Genomic DNA, 20,022 nt, shown 5'->3' on the forward strand with positions numbered 1-20,022 from the left:
ATTTATAATTAGCTATGAAATTACATAAATTGTGTTTTTGCACTCTGTTTCTTTGTATTGATACTTTATTTTTACTACATATGGCAAATACCACTGCTACAAAGCTAAAATAATTGGCTTCCTCAGGGCTAAAAACCAAATTAGGTGACACAGCTTTTTCTCCTGAAGAAACTCTCACATATCTGAAATACATATTGAGTGCCTTAAAATAGAGAATACCCAGCTAGGAATATTTGTACCATTTTTATGAAGAAATTTGCTTTCCTGTTTTACTATTAGTCACTGAAGATATATGTTCATTTTAGAGTTCTCATACAGTTCTGGTTTGTGTAGAACATGCCTTTATAAAAGCTATTATTTATAACCTCTTACAAGTTTCACTCAGGCTGTCCTGAAAAAAATGTACTTTTTTTCTTATGCCTTGTGTGGTTTGACCTAAGTAACTTTCTGGATTATTAGGTTGATTGTAAAGAGCCTAATTCAGTTTTTAACTTTGTGAAAATTTGAGTTTTTATAACATATTTCAAAAATGAAGGATGTATTCCCATCATGTGTATATGTGCACAATAGTATATGTACAGCTTATTTTATATTTTATTGCATATTTATATAATAAGCATGATCATTATCTTGTTTTAATAGAAAAAGAGTATATGGAACAGCTGGCTGAAATGACAAGATTACTATTTAAACTCTCAGAAGTAAAGAATATCTTCTCTAAGGCTCAAATTGAACATTTGCCCAGCCCAGAAGACCCCAAACAAGCACTTACTCAATTCCTAGAGGTATTTTTCATAATTAATTACTTCAGAAAATCTTGAAGTGTTACTAAATTTTTTTCTATAAAATGGGTTGTTTAACTTGAGTCATATTATTAGTTGTCTTTTACTGTAAAATTTGGAAGGACAGGAAGTGTTGCTCTTAGGTATAGTACAATTCACTCCAAAGACAGCAGGAAATTTATGCTATATGTAGAATAATAAAACTAAGGAAGAGTATGTGGAAGCTTTGTTTCAAGTCCAACAGAAATGAAGGACTATCTTTTACTGATACTGGTTGGTAACAACTCAGGTACAAACTCTACTTATATTGAGTTTACAATGGTTCTGGCTGAGTATTTACTGCCCTATGTTTGGACTACTGTCTTTAGTAAATTATTCACAATAAAAGTAGATTTACTTTCTAGCATGCTGATAATAACTACATGAAAATACGATTCTAATTGTATGAGATGTCAGTAAACCCTAATAATACCTAATAATACAGTAATAATATGTAAATATGAAATACAAATCTTTGTTGAGTATTTTATGTGACTGTTATAGTGAGTCCTGACCAACAGTTTGGAGTCAATAAAAGGAGGTAGACTTTCTACTAAGTTTGGTCTGTTCTAATTTAGTCCAGCACAAATAAATTTTTCTTTCTATCAATAAATCAATGATAGGTTTTTGTCAAATGTTAGATAGTGTTATCTAGGACTTCTTGGGGATTTGAAAATCCCTAGGCCTTACTCTAAGAGGAGCGTTATTGATCTGAGAATTTAAAATACACAAAGGTTAAAATAATGATACATGTTTAAATACTTAATGCCAGTATGTCATTAGATTCATCAGTAGGAAAGAGTCAGTGTCTTAGTGCAGAGTCTTTAGAATTTATCCTATGAAGAATATAAAGTTCTTAAAATTTGACCATGTGGCTTTGTAAAAATTAGCAAAAGTAATGTAGATTATGGTATAAGTTCAGGAGGAATGGAAGGCTGAGAGTGTTGCTTCTTAGGGTAGATTTCAGATTTCTTCTAGTTCTCATAGGGCTCAGCATATAGCCCCTAGGACCTGTCATAGAAAAAAGGATCAAAAAGTACAAAATATTGGGGAAAGGTACATGGTATAAAAATCTGGATGGACACACACATGCTTCTATGAGTCTTTTCTCCATGGGGTTACACAGGACATAGTTAATTCTGCAGCAACAATTTGTGGCAAAACATAGGATTTTGTTGACAAGAGAAAGTTATTAGCGCCCAGTGTCCATGGCTACTTACATAAACTCCCTTTGATGAATTCCAGACTTGGAGATTGAAAGCAAGTGTCCAGTATAGAATCTGTTGATTACGTGGATATTGTAGGGTTAAGGGTAGGCCATTCTCATAAGGGAATCAAAATATGAGAGTCCGCCAGAAATCTAATGGCTTAAACACCAATTAAGGCCCATTCATAAAGTACCAGTGTTTGGCTTTTTATGCACGGAAATAGTATGATATGGTATAGAAGAAGTTATCATCAGAGTAACACATTATGGTGCTAAAGAGATGGTTCATTAGATAAGATCACTGGTTGCTATTATAGAGGACCCAGGTTTTAATTCTCAACCCCCCACAGGGCAGCTAACAACCAGTTAACTCCAGTTCTAGAGGAGTTACTGTGCTCTTTTAGTATATATATATGCATGCGAGAGACACACAGAGAGAGAAATATAAATTATATGTCATATATTACATTTTTTACAAATACATAATTTTTAGTCGTGGGGAAATTAAAGTTAAACATACTTATTGAACTACCATGGCACTAATATTCAAGTATGATTCATAGACTCCTGGGAGTTACTGAACCTTCTCAAGATGTTCTGTACCTCAAAACTATAAAAGCTGCTAGTTCATTAAAGAATAGTGTTAATTAGGAGCAAAATTTTAAATTTCATCAAATTTCAAACCTTAAGCTCATTCTCCAAATGTAAATGCAGAGTGCAAGTGAAGGACTTGAGTGCCAAAGCAGTGCATTGTCTTAAAGAAAGAGCACTTGAGTTGCAAGCTGAACTGACTGCTTTTATCTTGAAAGAAAACTGACAAAATGTGATTATTTAGACTTGGGCATTTGGCAGACATTTCTTTCTTTTCTTCCTTTTTTTTTAATGAAGTAAATAAGTGTAGCACTTCAAAGAAAACAACTGACAGTATCTGTTGCTAGTAATGCAGTTCAGCTTTTCAAGAAAATTAGAATTTAGGAAATTTACATGAACCTTCATGAACAGAGAGCTTCCTGGTATTTAAAGACTTCTGTAGGAAAGGGACAGTATCAATGTGTATCCTTTTTTTCCAGGATGGAAATGTCAGTATTGAGAAGCAAAATCACTCATGAACTTTCCCAGATTTCCAGCTGCATTTTAGTAAGGTTTATTCAGAGTTACTGAACTCAATTTTATGTAGTCAATTTAGAGTCAATGAAAGTCTCCATTTTAGTTACTACTGTCCTTTCAGAAATATCTCTAGAAAATTTTAGCATAATAGCAAAGAAAGCTTCCTAGTTACTTGAAACATTTCTCAAAATACTTTTTCTGGCTGTGTGTTAGTGAGGTTGATTTCTTCCTTTCTGTTTTTAAATTATTTACTTTTCTTATTTTACATATCTATCCCTCTTGGTTGACCCATTTTCAGCCTCTCAACCACATTTTCCATTTCCTCCACTAAGAGAACATTAATTCAGGTTGCTAGCAGGTGGCTCATAAAGATTATTCCTTAAGTTATAAATTGTGGAGAGGTATCAGTTTATATCATAGAACCTAAAGAGATTTTACTTGTAAGAATTGGGTAATGCTCCTTGCATCTCTTTTCTGTAGGAATTTGGAGATTTCCAGTCATGAATTATAAGCCAGTCTGTGTAGAAAGCTTTATTTAATTACCAGCTTCTTGTATAACAGTTGGATGTTTCTTCTCACTAATAATTTTGCTGAATCAGATGTTCTGTAAATAATAATTACTAAAGAATTAATTTTTAAAAGATTCTTTCTTTGACCTTTAATTTATAAAAGGCAAAACTTAAATCTTCACTAAAGTTTTAATTACTGTGAATCTTTATTGGAAATTTAAAGATGAAGGCCTAAATATATAGTTCTCTATATCTCTAGTGAACAAGAAAGAAAAAATAGGTTTTCTAGGTTTGTATTATATAAGACTTGGAAACTTACAGCATGTTTTCCTTTATTTATAGGCTGTTGGTATGACTTACAGGACTCTCCAGACATTTTCTGATAAATCTGCCATGGTCACAAAGTCCTTAGAATACGTTGGTGAAGTTTTAAAATACATAAAGCCTTATTTGGGAAAAAAAATTTCCAGTGCAGGGTTGCAGCTGTCGTATGGGATCATGGGTATGTATATCTGACATGTTTTTGCTAGAAACATTTCCTTAACTCTAGCCATTAGGACCCAAGTGGAAAAAGCTATATATGCCAAGTCACTTTACTCTGGGTGCAGGCATAAGAAAGCATGAAATACAGTGGTTTGCTTAAAATAGTTCATACTGGCAGTCATTATATGCTGTGCTCTTGTTGGTACTGGTATTAATTATGAACATAACAGAAAATATATTCAAGCTAACTGCTGCTGATAGTCCATTTCAGTCACATTATAGTACCCAAACCTCTAAAATGAATCTTCTGTTAATGTTTACCTACACTAGGGTAGGAGTTAAAACAACAAAAAGCCATAACTTTCTTTCAGTGTTGGTGGTCTTCTGTGCATTAGAGAAGGAGGTCCAGAGAGGCACTTAGTGTAATACCAATGACGCTGATGCTTCAAATCTTATTGTTCCCAAACTATGTTTTCTCTTTTCAAAAGGAAATCTTCATGTGCATATACCATAAGGATTGGGTTCAAATTTCTTTTGGAAGTCAGTAATTTGAATGTCTTTGTTGAGTAAAGCCATGTTGCTAACCAAAAATAGAGTGGAATAAAAGGAAATGAGAAATACTTCCTTAGAAGTTTTATATAGAATTTAAGTTTGGGATTTTTTTTTTTTTTTTTTCTCCCTCTCTCTATGGTCCAATCCTTGTATCTATTCCCTTTAATCTTGACAATGTATAAATAAACCTTATTTGGGCTGTCTGAAACCTTTTATCTTTGTTGTGAAAGATAAAGGAGAATCAGAAGGGTTGGAAATATGGATAATGTAGAAGGAGCTGAGAGCAATACTTGCAATTCGTATTACTTAATTTTAGAAAAAGAGATTTATTACCAATTCAACACTAATATCTATATTATTATTCTAGCAACTCAAGCTTATGATTTATTAGTCCCTAAGAAAGTTGCCTGACATTTCCAAATTTAGATTTTGCCAAAGTATGATGATTAGAGTTTGTCTTTACATTACAGAGTACATGGTGGCTGTGTCAAGAATCACAGAATCCCCTGTGAATTGATCATATGTGGGTTTGAAGCAAAATTTTGCTTATGAAAAATTGAGGGCTGTCTCTATTTTTTTGCCTAGAGTTTTTATTTTATTTACTTATTTAGCAAGTAATTAAGACTAGATTCTTTCCATTTGCCTAGGCCTCAAAGGGTGGGAATAGATTACATAGCTAGTGGAATACTCGTTTATTCATTAGAAATTAGAACAACTAACTTGCTCTTTTCTTTACTTAAAAGGATTAAAACAGAATGGAGAAAGAACTTAAGAGTTTGAGCCTGTGTTAGGGATGGGATATCATAGCCATAAGAAGGGAAGGAACCATTGAAACTCTGTGGCTTATTAGCTTGCCAGTTCCTAGCTCAGGGTACTCTGCTGTTTCTTTACAAGGCTGTTTAGTGGAAGGCACTAAAATACATTCCAGGTTAAAGAAAGTATCTGGGATCTTAATTACATACAGTTGAGTGATTTCTGAAAAAGAAATTGGCACATCAGCAGTACCCCTTCACATTTTTTTTCTGAGGTGGAGGTAGATAGCAGAAACTTGGTTTTGGTTTCTCATAGTTTTATTTTCCAGTGCCCTGCATTTCATCATCCCTGTGTCTGTTCATCCTTCCCCCTTTTCCTTGGTTGCTTTTATACTGAGAACCCTTAGTGCCCATCCCTGTAGTTCCCACTTTGCCTCTATTTCAAGTCGACTTTGTCTTTGCCATTTTATTTCATTTGTCACCTTTTAATTAAGAGTGAAATGGGTGCCTCAGTGTAAGTCTTTTCACTCCTGGCATATGTTTCTTCCTGCTGTCTATTTTAACTTGTGTCTGTGATAAGTACAGTTTTTCATAGAGTAACAAACTATTCTGACTAGAAGATAATTGTAATCAAAGCTACTTCTTTATTAGGAATTCTTGTTAAGTCCTGGGCACACATCTTTGGCACCTCTAAAGCACAGAAGTTGCTGTTTCGGATCATAGACTGTTTACTGCTGCCGCATGCAGTGCTACAACAGGAGAAGGAGTTGCCTGCACCAATGCTGACTGCAATTCAGAAGAGCCTTCCTCTGTATCTCCAGGTATACCCATGTGGAAACTGCCTCAAAGCATGGTTTAGAACACAGACTGAAAAGCCAGACATTGTCATCTCCAAAGTACAGATTTGCATATGGCACATCCACTGAAAAAGTTCTGAATGCCTTTTGGGCTTGACTTTGGAAACAAAGGCGAGAGGCAAATTTTTAAGAAGTTTGAATTGGGAATGAAGGCAGGGCTCTCAGAAGTTTCCAGAGGCTCATGAAATACTTTCCTTGGAGACCTTACTTTTGTGACAGCCAGACTGTGGTGGAAGGGACAGGAGAGGCAGCTCCACAAAGAACTCTGGGTGTGAAGGGCAGAATCCCTGGGAGTCAGACAGACAATCATTTCTGTCAGGGTAACCTAGACAAGGGCAAGAGCTGTGTGAAAAATGTAACAACTGGGGAAAGGCAGTTGCTTCTTGTGTGGCTGGAAATGTATATAGGAAAAGACATGTGGTGGATTCCATCTCATATACATATGAAACGCTGGGAGATTTTGAGCAAAGAAGTGAGAATTGTACTTGTATTTGGGAAAAATGATCCTGGCATGGGTTAGATTTAATACCTGTGAGACAGTGACTAGTTCATTGAAATACTCCTCATGTTAGTAGGAGTTTTAAACTAAGGCAATGAGATTAGGGCCTGTGCAGATGTCAGAAAGTGGATGAAGGCTAATTCAAAACCATTGCTAAATATGGGAAGAAACAAAAATGATTGCTTCCTAAACTAGACTGATAGGGACTAGAAAGTGCCACCGTACAGAAACAGCCAGACATGGTGACACGTGACTATAATGCTGGGTTCCAGGAGGCTGTGGCGGGAGGTTCATGAGTTCCCAACCAGCTTGGGTTGCATAGGGAAAAAACTGGCTTTTTATTAGCTTTACTTTGAAGTGATAAGGAATGTGTAAATAGTGATATCCCGTGGGCTCTCTGAAATATTGATCTCATTCATTAGTGTGTGTTACTGAAAGTTAGACCTTTCTAAATCTGACATTCCCTAGAGGGTGAGGCAGAAGGAAGCAGATTTTGATTTTTTTTTTTTTTAAGTGAAGTTTTGAGATTTCTGAGAAGTTTTAAGCTGATTCTAGTTATGTATTCATGTTGGTATTTATGTCAAAGTTTAGTGTGTCATCAAGCAGAGTGACAGAGTCGGAGCAGAGCAGTCAGTCTCATGGAGGACAAATGTAAGCAGTGGAGTTGAGAGTACCAGGAAAGTCTGGTTGTTTGTTTTGTATGCTCACGTTTCTTAAGTAACAAAGTGAGAGTTTTGTTGAATTATCTATCCACTTGGTAGAACTGTTGGGAAACTGCATCTTTAGTTTTTAAAGGTTCTCTGTTGTCTTTGGCTCTGTGGGTTCTGTCTGCCACCATCTTCTTGCTCTGCCTTTTTCTTAAAGCGTGAAAGAAAGCGGGCGGGCTCTACTGTTGTTCATTTTAGCTGTGTTCTTGCCAGTATTTCAATAGCTCTATGCTATTTTTTACTATAAATAAAACTCCTAGCATATTTTACTGGATAAACATCCAATTATGTCTACAATGAAGCCCTAATAAACATGCAAAACAATATTTCTTTTTCATGAAGGAATGGGTTTAATCATTTGTAGGTTAAATATTTATGAGAGTATGTTGCTAACTTTCATGTATATGGAAGTAATTATATCAAAACATGTGCAGCATGATATTCTGATGTGTTCCTGTGACTTCTATTAAGATCTTAATTTCTCTGAACCTCAGTTTCCTTGACTGTAAAATGGAACAATGATATTAACTCCTTTGTTCTGTAAATAGAAATGAAATAATAAATATATAGCACTTGGCATAATAGCACATAGAAAAATTTGTAAGGATATGTTTATTCTCAGTCCAAGCATCTGCATCCCCCCCCCCCACACACACACACACACTATGAGTTGTTTAAAAGTGGTCTCACTTTTTTACATGGCAAATTTTGGGGTAAATGTTATGTTCTGAGCCAGAATGACTGTGTGATAACTCTCCTCCATCCATCTGTGCCTCTGTAGGATTATCAGTTGGTGCTCTGAGGGGTGGGTCTTTACATTTTCACCTTTTTTACTTGATGATACACTGAACTTTGATTTAAACACTTTAAAAACGACTGGTGACACATGTATTCTAAAACTTAGTAATGATGTGGGTATGTAGTTGATGGTCATGGAAGTCAAGTGTTGTGTGCAGGAGGAAGAGAGGAAGAAAACACATTCCCTTATGTGTGCTCACCTTATTTCCTTTGGTTATGCTTCTAAACTATACATCCTTGGTGTATATCACAAACTCAGCTGTAGGAGAGTTGTGTGTGCCCTACTTATTCATGATACCAGAAGTACTATTTGATGGTGAGAAGTACAAATTCTACCATGAATGTTAATGCTGATGAACATATTCTACCTAAACACTATTTGGAACTCTACCTTTTGACATTTTTCTTTTTCTTATTTTTCCCTTCCATAGGGCATATGTATTGTGTGCTGTCAGTCTCAAAATCCAAATGCCTACTTGAATCAGTTGCTGAGGAATGTCATTGAGCAGTATATTGGGCGCTTTCTCCCCACCTCACTGTGTGTCTCAGATCTTGGGCAGCATCCTGTTCTTTTGGCGCTGAGAAGCCCAGCCTCTCTTCCAGTGACGATGGCCCTAAGGAAGCATATTATCCATGCCATACGGTAATACAGTTACTACAAAGAGTTGCATACAGAAGTTATTAATCTCATCAAAAAATAATTTATAGTCTCTCAGAAATATTAATATACCTCAGCATTGTGATAGCTTAGAAAACAGTAAATTTATTACCGTCTAACAGTGTTCGACAGCATGACTATCACTACTTGTTCATTTTTCTCCTGAAGAGACATCTATCTCTTTTCCTAGTATTCCTTCTAAGAATAAAGCTCACATAGCATTTATGAAGTCTTTATGTGAACATACATTATAATTTCTCTGGATTGAATGATAAGACAATGACTGCTGATTATCGTGACAACTACATCGTTGAAGAATACACCAGAATTTTTTGATAGCTCCTGTGTGCTTTTAGATTAAAAAAGAATTTCTTAAAATTATATTTGCATTTAAAATTGTCAGTTTCACTATGTAGCTGTTACTTTTCTTACATACCTCCCTAAAGATATATTTGTATTAGCTGGAGAGATAGCTCAGTGGTTAAGAGCACTGGCTGCTCTTCTACAAGACCTAAGTTCAGTTCCCAATACCCACAAGGTAGCCCACAACTGTCTGCTACTCCAGTACTAGGAAATCAGATAACCTCACACAGAAATACACACAGGCAAAACACTAGTACACATGAAATAAAAAGAAAAATTACTTTTTAAAAAGACAAATTTTTATGGTTTTCATAACAATAGATTTGTATTTTGTACAATACAGTATATAGCAATTACTTTATCAGAGATAAGTAAAAACAAGCAATATGAAGTCTTATGTTATTAGTTTACTATTTATCTCGATTATTTTATTTTCTGTCTTGTATTAATACATTCTATAAAATATCTGCTACCAAGTATGGCCTTATCAACCTAGAGTTCAGCTCCCCTCTCCCTGTGAGAGCTGAGCACTGTTTCTCTTCAGGAGTGCCAATGTTGACACAGTGAGCTCAGGAGAAACTTGGAACAGAGGGACATCGGAAGCTCACTGTGGAATTAGCTGTCACTCCCTCCTCACTAAAGCTGTTTTACCTCAAACAAACACAGAAAGGTCAACTTAGCAGCAGACTAATCTGAGTCCTGATCACTTCCAGTTGATTATATGGGAAATCTTCTTTTGGGTATTCCCCTCCTTGTAGACTAGACTATGCCTTCCTCTATACTGACCTTTATTATAGAATATCTCATGTAGCAATTTGTGTCCCATACATGTTGACATCAAGTCATAGGACCTTGTTTTTTTTTTTTTTTTTTTTTTTTTTTTGTTTTGTTTTGTTTTTGTTTTGTTTAAAATAGTGAAAAGGAGCACGTGATTAGAGAATTCACTGCTGTGCAATATTCTCAAGCTCCTCAGCATTGAACATTGCTGTGTGGAGTTTTCTTGGCTCTCTCTCTTCACTCTTACTCTCAGTGATCCCCTTGTGCAGTGTCTGATTCTCAACGGCATAACCTAAAGTATTGGTGTAGACGGATTGGTTTTCCTTTAGAAATGACTGTTCTGAAGAAAACATGATGATTTTACTGAGATGGGAGACAGCATAAGCCAGATAGATCATTTTACATTATTTTAGAGGACTTCATTCAATGAAAGGAATTTGTCATATTTGCTAGATAAAATAACTTCAGTTGCTTTCGGGATAAAGTTAGCTTTTACAGAGGTGTTTGACGAATATTTATAGAATATTCTATTCTAGAAATTTCTAGAATATCCTAGGCAATATTTAGGGCTATGTTTTCTTGATTTTGCATCCTTGGAGTGATGAGAAAGGTATTGTACCATCAGAATTGGCCCAGGTGTAGGACAGATGGAGGTATGTGTCATTACAATTGAAATAATGTAGGGGTGGGGGTCCCCACCTTTAATTATTTTTAAGCAAATTTAATTAACTTATTTTTTAGGATTTATTTTATATCGCATATATGCGTCAGTGTTCTGCCTGTGTGTATGTAATTGCACCACATGCATGCCTGGTGCCTGTAGAAGCTAAAAGAATGCATCAAATCCCTTGGAACCAGAGTTTTGGAGGCTTGAGAGCTATCGTGTAGGCACAGAGCCAAACTCAGTACCTATACAACAGCAACAGTTCCTCTTACCTGCTGAGCCTCCTCTCTAGCTTGACTTCTTTGGGTTGTTTCTGTTTGTTTGTTTACTTATTTATATAGCTAATCTCTATATCCTTTAGCCTTAACATTAGGAGATTCAGTAATAGAAATTATCTTCCTTTGTCTTCTTGTAGTGTTTAATATTATGATACTATTTGTTAAGCTTTTGAGATTCTATGGGAATAGATTATTGGTATCCAGCATTAATTTTCTATGTTGAAACACCTTCAGTTTGTTCTCTCTCGTCTTGGTCTCTGTCTCTGTCTCTCTCCCTGGTGGGTAGACAGGTGAGTGTATCTCTCCTTCATGGGAAGGCCAGAGGACAGCCTCTGAGGTCATTCTTTTGGTGTCACATGTTTTTGAGACACAATGTATCATTGGGTTAGATTGCTTAGCAGCTGTGTTGGCAGTTTGCCTGTCTGTCCCTCTGTAGTGCTGAGATTATAAGAATAAGCAGCCATGCCTGGGTTTTTATGGGAATTAAACTCGGGTCCTTGTGATTACAGGGCAAGTACTTTACTTACTGAGCCCTTTCCCCATCTTTGACTTGAACTATTTAATGATCTAATGTAATTATAGTGTTCTGTTTCTCCTACAGAGCCATGTTACTTGGGCTGGAAGCTTTATTGTCTTTTGTTCATTTCTTATTTCTTGTATCACATTACACCATGGTCATCACTGTATCTAATCTTTCTTCTAAAATGAATGCCCTCTTCCACCATTTTTTTTTTTTTTTTTTTTTTTTCTATTTCTTTTTCTTTTTAGAGCAGGTTCTCATGTCATCCTGCCTGGCCTGGAACTCATAAAGACCCACTAGTTTCTGCCTCCCAAGTACCTGGATTAAAGGTGTGTGCCACCAGTCCAGCCATATTAGTTTTGACACTTCCCTGCCCTCAGATTTTCACTGGTTCCTTTTTGCCTGTGTAATAGGATGTTTGTCACTCATCTTTTCTGTTGATGGTATCTCTGTCCTACATATACCCCACTGTCCCTGGTTTGGCTATTGCTCTTCAAGATGTTTTATACTTCCTGACATTAAAGATTTGTCTATGCCAGGCTCCTGAGTAACATGTCCCAGCTGGATTCCACTTGCCCTTTATAAAGCCTGTGCCTAATACCACAGGTAGCATGTGTCTTTTCTGATGCAGTTTTTAGGTTCTGAATAATATTGTCTTAGTTGGGTCTGCATTTCCAGCAAGATTATAGTAATCTTTTATGATGTTTGAGACATTACCTAGTTTTAATATAAACTCCATGACAAATGGAGAGGTGAATTCAAATCCCTAAAACCAAGTTAAGCCACTTTTTTAGTAACCCAGCTGTAGTCTGGCCTCTCTGTTTTATTTCATGTCTGCTTAAGGATGGCCTCTATTCTTCTCCATGCATTAGGTTCTTGGGTACTTGGTTTTTTGTTCCCAATATTCGGTGAAAGTAGAGTTGGACTCCTGTGGCTGCTTCCATTCTCTACTTTTCTCCTATGTGATCCATTTGAGTTAGGGCTTCATCAGAATTCCTGACAATTCTGTGATGATTCTTTGTCAAAGAACCAGGCACATGTATTGAAATTGCCTTTTTTTTTTTTTTTTTTTTTGTCACATGCAACTCCCCCATAAGATGATGAGTCTGTTGTTTGTTCATTTTTACTTAATTATATATGCTTGTTTTTACATTTGCTCCTGGTGTCCTTTATCGAACAAAGAAATGTTTTTGGGGGACATTAGTCCTTCATCAGTGCACAGAGAAAACCAAAGCAAACACTGCTTCAGATAGTGGTTCTATCTAGGATGTTAAATTTGTGGGAGTCACTGTGTACATGGAACAAAATGATTGATGGAGTTCCTCTAATGAGTTTATTAGCCCCAGTGTTTTCCTGTTAGTTTTCAAACAAATATGTACATCAGTTTTGACTGAGAAGTATCTGGGGCTGGAAATATACCTCTGGTAGGAAGCTTACCTACCATGTACAAGGGTCTAAGTTCATTCCAAGCACCAGTAAAATTAAGAATACTGTGGGGAGGTATTAAGGAATTTTCTGTCCAACTTTTCTATGGTCTAGGTTTTTTAAAGAAACTGAACACTTTCATGCTTATTCATTTTTTGAGGAGTAACCAGGACAAGTCTGTGTGGTTGAATGAGATGAGTCAAGCAGGTTGTTCCAGTCTCTTTTGAATTTTTATGTTACAGTTTATAGTGACTGCCCCAAGAGATGATATTCAATCTTAAGTTAGTTCTTTAAATTTCCTAGTGGAGGAAAGATAAAGCTAGAACTGGAAAGCTAATTCCTAGGATAGTCCTTTTATTTATTTAGAAACCTAAGACCCTTCCTAAATTCTAAGTAAATAAATTGGAGGGGAGATTTGTTTATGCAAATTTGACATTAGAGGAAATGTTGATTCCTGCTAAAACTGATAAGGGATATGAGACATCCATGGGAGAAGGAGAAAACAAGTTAGCAATTAGGTTTGGCACCTTCACTTTAAAACCAGGCTGCTTTAAATTTTATATCTGTATTAGGTTTTTAGGGCACATGGCACACCAAAATGATCCTTAAAAGTTAGCACAGTAAATATACCTTCTTTTAAAACTGTACTTTATTTAGGGAATAAATTTTTCCAGTATCTTTACCATAAATGGCATTTGATTCTGCTCAGTTGATGCTTGAAATAGAACAGTAAAATAAAATTTGCTTCTTTTCAGGAAATCCTATCTTGAGTTTAAAGGCTCCTCACCTCCTCCTCGATTAGCAACCATATTGGTCTTCATCCTCCAGCTCTTCAAGGACAACAGCATGGGTGTTTGTGACCTTGAGCTACTCCTTCCTGCCATCTTAAAATGTCTGGTGTTGGTCAGTGAACTCCAAGGTTAGTTGGCTCCATCTTGATTTTATCAGCATTTTCTGCATACAAGTTAAGCAACTATCCTTCCCCATGGTTAAACTCAAAGCTGTATCCATCCTTGGTATGTTTCATGGCTAAAGAATCAAATAGCATACAGTAGCTGGGGTGAGGTAGGGAAAATGATCAAACACTGGCATATTTCAAACTATTTTGTTTCAGGGCTTTTGTTTTTTTATCCACTCTCTTTGAGGCAAATAATGGGGTACTTTCTTTGATTAGGCTTTTTTAGCATCTCTCTCTCTGTCTCTGTCTCTCTCTCTCTCTCTCTCTCACACACACACACACACACACACACACACACACAAACATTTGTGCTGACTATCATATGAGACTTGTCAAGTGTCAGGAGATAGGAAATCAGTGTGATCTCTTTATTTTCTGCTAGAATATCAAGCCATTAGGGACAGACCTGGGAGGGTCCTCTGAGTTCAGTCCATTTCCTTTTAGTCTCATCGACTGAGCTCACCTTCACTGGATCAATCTCTGGTCCCCTCTGTAATGTGCATGTGGAGAGTGCAGAGCAGGAGGCTCAGATCTGTCATCACTCCATGGTGGGCAGTCAGCCCTTTGTTTCTTGCTTTTGTGCAGAGGGGTGGGGGTATGCATGTGTGTGTAGGTGTGTGGGGAGTTGGGGGGATGGGTAGGGTTGGTGGTGTGTGTGTGGGTGAGTTGTTAAAATGTGATTGCCTTTTAGCTGCTAAGATGAATGTGGAGTAAACTCTGCAGAATCCAAGGGCAGTGCCCAAAGTGGTGGTTAGAAAGCTCAGATGATTTCTGACATGTTCTGTCTTTTCTCAGAAATTTATGCTATTTTCTAATGGACATTTATTTCAGTGTTTGAAACATCCTTGTCTGCTTTCAGTCTGAGTCTGGGAAGGGTGATTTGTTCCATTTCCACACCCCTCTATCACTTGGCAGGAGGACATGCGCTGTGGTGGCTCCAGAGAGAACCAGCTCTGTAGGAACATTGCCCTTCTTAATCTTCATGTGCTGAAGTGCAGTGAAAGCCTGCATGCATTTCATCATTAAGATTTCCTTACCCAGAGCAGACAGGATGGAGTTGTCGTGTAGCCATGGTTTTGTTTCCTGTGCTTTCACCTGCATGTTATTAACAGCGCTCAACAACTCTAAGTGGAAAATTCTAGAAGTTATAGTTCATAAACTTTAATTGTATACCATTCTGAGTACGTTTATCCTGACTGGATTCCACCAGCTCTCAGAAAACTTGTCTCTAAGACCGAAGTAGATAAGCTCCCCTACCTATGGGAAAGCAGGTGATAGCAACAGGTTAGGGTTTCTTTATGAGATGGCAAAAGTAGTATGAAACCTGACTTTGATTACACTTGCACAACTCTGACACTAAGAATCATCCCTGCCTGTATGTGTGGCATCTGCTTCCATATATATATATATATATATATGTATATGTATATGTATATGTATATGTATATGTATATGTATGTATATGTATATGTATATATACATACACACACATACATACATACATACATACATACAGTCAAGGTGTTAGTTTAAAACAAATGTGATTACTCAGTTTGAAGACGCTGCTTTAGTGGGTCCCATGCTTAGGACCATGCTAAGTTTTCCCCATATGTTGCTCAGGTCTGTGTAAATCAGCTTCATGTTACCCTAACAAACCAGCTTAAAGTGCAGGAAGGCTTGCTTGCCTCTGTTTTATAAGCTTCATTACTTGGTCAGTTGACATTTCCACTTCCGTGATAAAAGTTTGTGGTGAGGCAATGATGAGGTGGGAACTGCTGGCCTTGCGACAGTGGGAACAGTGGAGGAAGAGGCACTCCCTCCTCCATAGCGTCTTGGGCTGGCAGTCCAGCATTTAGCACATGAGCCTATGGCACATTTAAGATCCAAACCGCAGCAGTATTTTTGTGCTGTTTGTACAAATACACTGCATTAAGAATTTGGTTAAATAAATAATTAAGACAAATATTTGGCTAATTTTAAGCAAAGGAACATCATTGGTTGGTCTAGTTTGCTACTTAGAGGTTTGTAAGGGGTGGAAGGTATGTGTGAATTTAAAAATAAAATCGATATGCCTGTCTACAAATCCATGTCTTTTAAAGGGATCTCTTGTCTGTATACATCTATTTGTAAGATTAGGGTGGGAAGGGTTTTTGAATATGAACACCTTTCTGAAGGGAAAACATATCTTCATATGTATTACCTCAGCTTTGAGATTCAAAATAGATTTTTAGAGGTCTTAGGTATTCTTCAGAACAAAACAAACTTATAACTGTTTCGTTTTGGAAACTTTAAAAAAAAAAAGCATGTACCTCCCTGAAGAAAACACTATTTTTCTAAGTAAATAGTGTGAGAAGTGAGGATCCAGATGGTCAGTTCAGACACACTGTATAATATGCCATTTTCTCCTAGTTAAAAAGCTGGCCACAGAGAACCTGCAATGCATGATAAAAACCTGCCAAGTGGGGTCAGAAGGAGAACTTGCCACCCAGCTGACTTCTCTGTTGAGGTAACTGGAAAACATGCCAACTGGCAAGGAGAGGGTTGCCAGCCATTTGACAGCCAACATGTCTTTTAAATAACTAATTATCAAAAACATAATGTGTTACTACTTGTTTACAGTGTTTCAGTTATAGTATTTGGGGCAGTGGTTATGTTACATTGTATTGCTTTATTGAAAAATAAAAGAGCCAGGATAAAGGGTAAGTTAATGTACTTGATTGACAAAGAATCTTGAATGTGGTTAAGAAGAAAAAGTGAGACGCATAAATCCGGAAAACAGGTATACCCGCTTTCAAACTTTGCGTATATCTGCCTTCAGGATGCCCGGCTTGCCCCTGGGCTTTTGCCTTGCTTTAAACACTGAAGCTTCAGAAGGCTTGCTTGTTAAATATGGACTCTATAGAGTGGAAGATATGCCCAGCCACACTCCCAGCGCCTTGATTTGTCCTTGTAGAGTTTCTTTGTGCCATTTTCCCCCAGGGTCTCTTATCAGATTGCTTTTACCTCACACATCTATCTCTACCTTGCCATCACACAATGTGTGATTTGAAGTGTGTTTCTTTTATTTTGTGTTGTTTCTTCCCTCTCAACACATAAGTGACACTTGTCTGCTATTTCCAGTTGCTATCAGTGTATGCTAGTGTGTTCATGAAAATTCTAAAACCTTAGGAGGAAAAAAAAATGAATCTTTGTTATATATAATTTATTAAGTTAAATGGCTTTTATTATGCTGATTGGGGAATGTGGAAATTTTAGTGGTAAAATACATCTTTTTTTATTTATAAAGAATTCCTATTCATAATGTCTCTTATTCATTTAAAACATGTAAGTATGTTATTAATAACTTTCTGTCCTTATAACTGTATAACTAATACAGACATATGATACACTGAAAAATAACTAGGAAACTTGATCTTCTGTGCTGGCTTTCGTACTCCTCCAGTTCCAGTCTGAAGTGGAGAATATCATGAGAAGTCCTTGAAGTTAGATTTATTTTTCCTCATCTGGTTCTCCCTCCAATCATTTTTCTGCTCTTTGAGTGTCACCAAGCTGGGCATGGTGATGCACACCTGTAATCCCAGCATTGTATGTGGCTGAGGCAAGAGCATAGTGAGTTAAAGACCAGGCCAGACAACTCCAAAAGTTAAGAAAGAAACAAGCAAGCATTACCAACAGTCTTTCCTCGGTCTTGATGAGATGATCCTGCTGTGTTCAGGTTAAAGGTGATTATAATGGATAAAACGGGTGAGTTGCCTCACATTGATTCTTAAATTGCCTGTTTGACTTGCAGGCAGTTCATCCAGGACTATGGTATGCAGTACAGTTACCAAGTGTATAGCGTCCTAGAGACAGTAGCAACACTGAATCAGCACATTGTCATCCAATTGATTCCTGCCCTCACTCAGTCTCTGAAGGATTCAGAGCTGAAATGGGGCCTTGGCAGAAATATTGCTCAAAGGTATGTTTGATAATTGTGCTATTTTGAGTATCATATAATCCATGTTTTCTCTTTATTATAATGGCTTATTTCCCATTTAGAAAATGGAGTATTTTCTTTTGAGATGAAAAATGCTTCAGTGCTATAACTGTTGTCAATTGTATAATGCCTGCCTGAGTGGACAGTGGCTTTGCGTGGGTCACCCATCATTTCCATGTTCCTGCAGACATGGCTACCTCAAAACTTCACCCCTTAGTGGTGCTTATCTTTTCAAAGCAGTATCCTTAGGGAGAGATGGATTTCAGAGCTTCAGGTGATCTGTCATGTAAAACCCATATTGATTATGACATTGGCTAACTCATAGAATCCTCCTTTGCAGTACAGTAAATGAAAAGATATCCTCTGCAAACACTGCTGACCTAGCTTCTGAATGCTTTTCATGGGAAGACTGGAGTCTCTTGTGGACTCCACCCAGTGACCACTGGGCAGCATGTAATAATGTGCTACTCTTTGTGGCCATGCGTGTTCACAAAAGGTTTGGTTTTAGAGATTGACAATCCCATCCATATTTTAACTAAGGAATGAATGCCATGGCAGAATATTTCTTAAAGCATTTCAAGTACTGAGTACTTTGTGAATGAACCATGAAATTTGATCATTGTAGACCCTGCCTCGGTCTGTCCTCTCTTCTTGCCCTGTTGGAGCCAGGCCCCAGGACAAGCATGGCTTACCTGTTTATCTACCCACATGAACCCCCTCCTTTCTGAAAAGAAAAAAATAAATCTTAAATACCAGAAGTACAAAATGTTAGAAACAGCATTGTATTTTCAAGCTATTATTCAAGTAAGGAGAAGAAGGTAAAGAAGAAAATTAGCATGTTCTGGTGTTGTGTCACTGGTCTTATTCTAGCTGTAACACTTAGTGTTCTGTGTTTTTGTCGGTGAACCATCTCCCTATTGTAATCACGACATCCTTATCCTTAAGCAGTGTTCCATGAGCATGTTTGTTATGGATGGACATCATATTATTTCAGTTGGTTAATAAGCTCTCATATCCTTGAACCTTCATTTTGTATGTATGAATCATACTGTTTACTCCTTAGATACATGAAGTACTATTTTTAAGTGTTGTGCCAAATCTGATAGCTGGGTTAATAGACATTTATAAATACTTAAGAGATTTTTTTTTTTTTCTTAAACAGGGAAGCATATATCAGACTTTTATCACACCTAGGCCAGGTGGGACAGGATGAGAAGCAGAGACTGGAAAGTGACAAAACATGATGCTGCCACTGCACAAACTTCCTGTCTGCGACATCTCTAAAACTGCTTTGTGCCACCCCAGCTGAGACTTTAATTAATTGTGTAATGTCATATCACAAGTAATTTCCTTTTTACCTGTGTGTGTATAAAGTATATAAATAAGGAATGAAGGCTAATTAGTAACTGTATAATAGGATCCTGGAACATTGTAAAACTGCTCTATCTTGAAGAGATTTTTAACTAAATTAAATACTTTTCCAACCAGAACGGCTTTCGTGAATGAGTCTTATCCAGTTCTTACTGGTACGCTGTTTAGTTGCTATTTGTTCTGTTAACTTTCACATCTTTATTATTTTTTGTTTGTTTTTTGTTCATCTTCCCCCCTCCACAAGTTACCTTATTGGCCTGTTCTGATTTGCTGTTGAAAGGAAAGTGAGTATCAGGATATGGGCTGTGTGTTTTTGTTGTTACAAAGCAATGTTAGCAAATAAAGCCTTTACAACAGTTGTAAGTAGTAAATAAAGGTATGCATAACTCTTAGGGCTCATCACTGGTTCTGATTGGATGATTATACCCACCGTTCATTTTAACGTTTTAAAGGGATATTAACAGTAGTTATGTGAACATTCTGTAGATGGCTAGATTTTTCTTTCTCTATTCATCTTCCAGAATTGTCATTAAAAGGCTTATCAAGGGAAAGGAAATACAGAGACTTTAGAGGAATAATTAATATGCTGGAATCATCTCAAAACTACTAGTAAAAGAAGTCTGGTCCTTTTCTCCTCTTCCATGTTCTCTGCCTGCCCGCCCTCCTGCCTCTCTCGTGTCCCACTCCAGCATGGTCTTTTGCTCCCCACACACTCCCAATAAACCTCTAAAAAACAAGAA

The 20,022-nt window shown here is 36.9% G+C and overlaps 1 protein-coding gene across 1 annotated transcript in view; it reads left to right on the forward strand.

Annotated features, from left to right (window-relative positions):
- The window catches only part of Mms22l (MMS22 like, DNA repair protein), a 112,493-nt gene extending 93,092 nt beyond the window's left edge, over positions 1 to 19,401 (forward strand). Inside the window, exons 17-24 of the mRNA XM_051198600.1 lie at positions 643 to 785; positions 3,987 to 4,146; positions 6,083 to 6,252; positions 8,724 to 8,935; positions 13,733 to 13,896; positions 16,345 to 16,441; positions 17,726 to 17,893; positions 19,074 to 19,401. Coding sequence (XP_051054557.1) covers positions 643 to 785; positions 3,987 to 4,146; positions 6,083 to 6,252; positions 8,724 to 8,935; positions 13,733 to 13,896; positions 16,345 to 16,441; positions 17,726 to 17,893; positions 19,074 to 19,155 — 1,196 coding nt within the window. The 3' untranslated portion in view covers positions 19,156 to 19,401. The remainder of the gene's footprint in view (positions 1 to 642; positions 786 to 3,986; positions 4,147 to 6,082; positions 6,253 to 8,723; positions 8,936 to 13,732; positions 13,897 to 16,344; positions 16,442 to 17,725; positions 17,894 to 19,073) is intronic.
- Positions 19,402 to 20,022: the final 621 nt, after the last annotated feature.

The sequence above is a fragment of the Phodopus roborovskii genome, unplaced genomic scaffold (assembly GCF_943737965.1).
Source record: "Phodopus roborovskii unplaced genomic scaffold, PHOROB, whole genome shotgun sequence".
In the NCBI taxonomy this organism is placed as follows: Eukaryota; Metazoa; Chordata; class Mammalia; order Rodentia; family Cricetidae; genus Phodopus; species Phodopus roborovskii.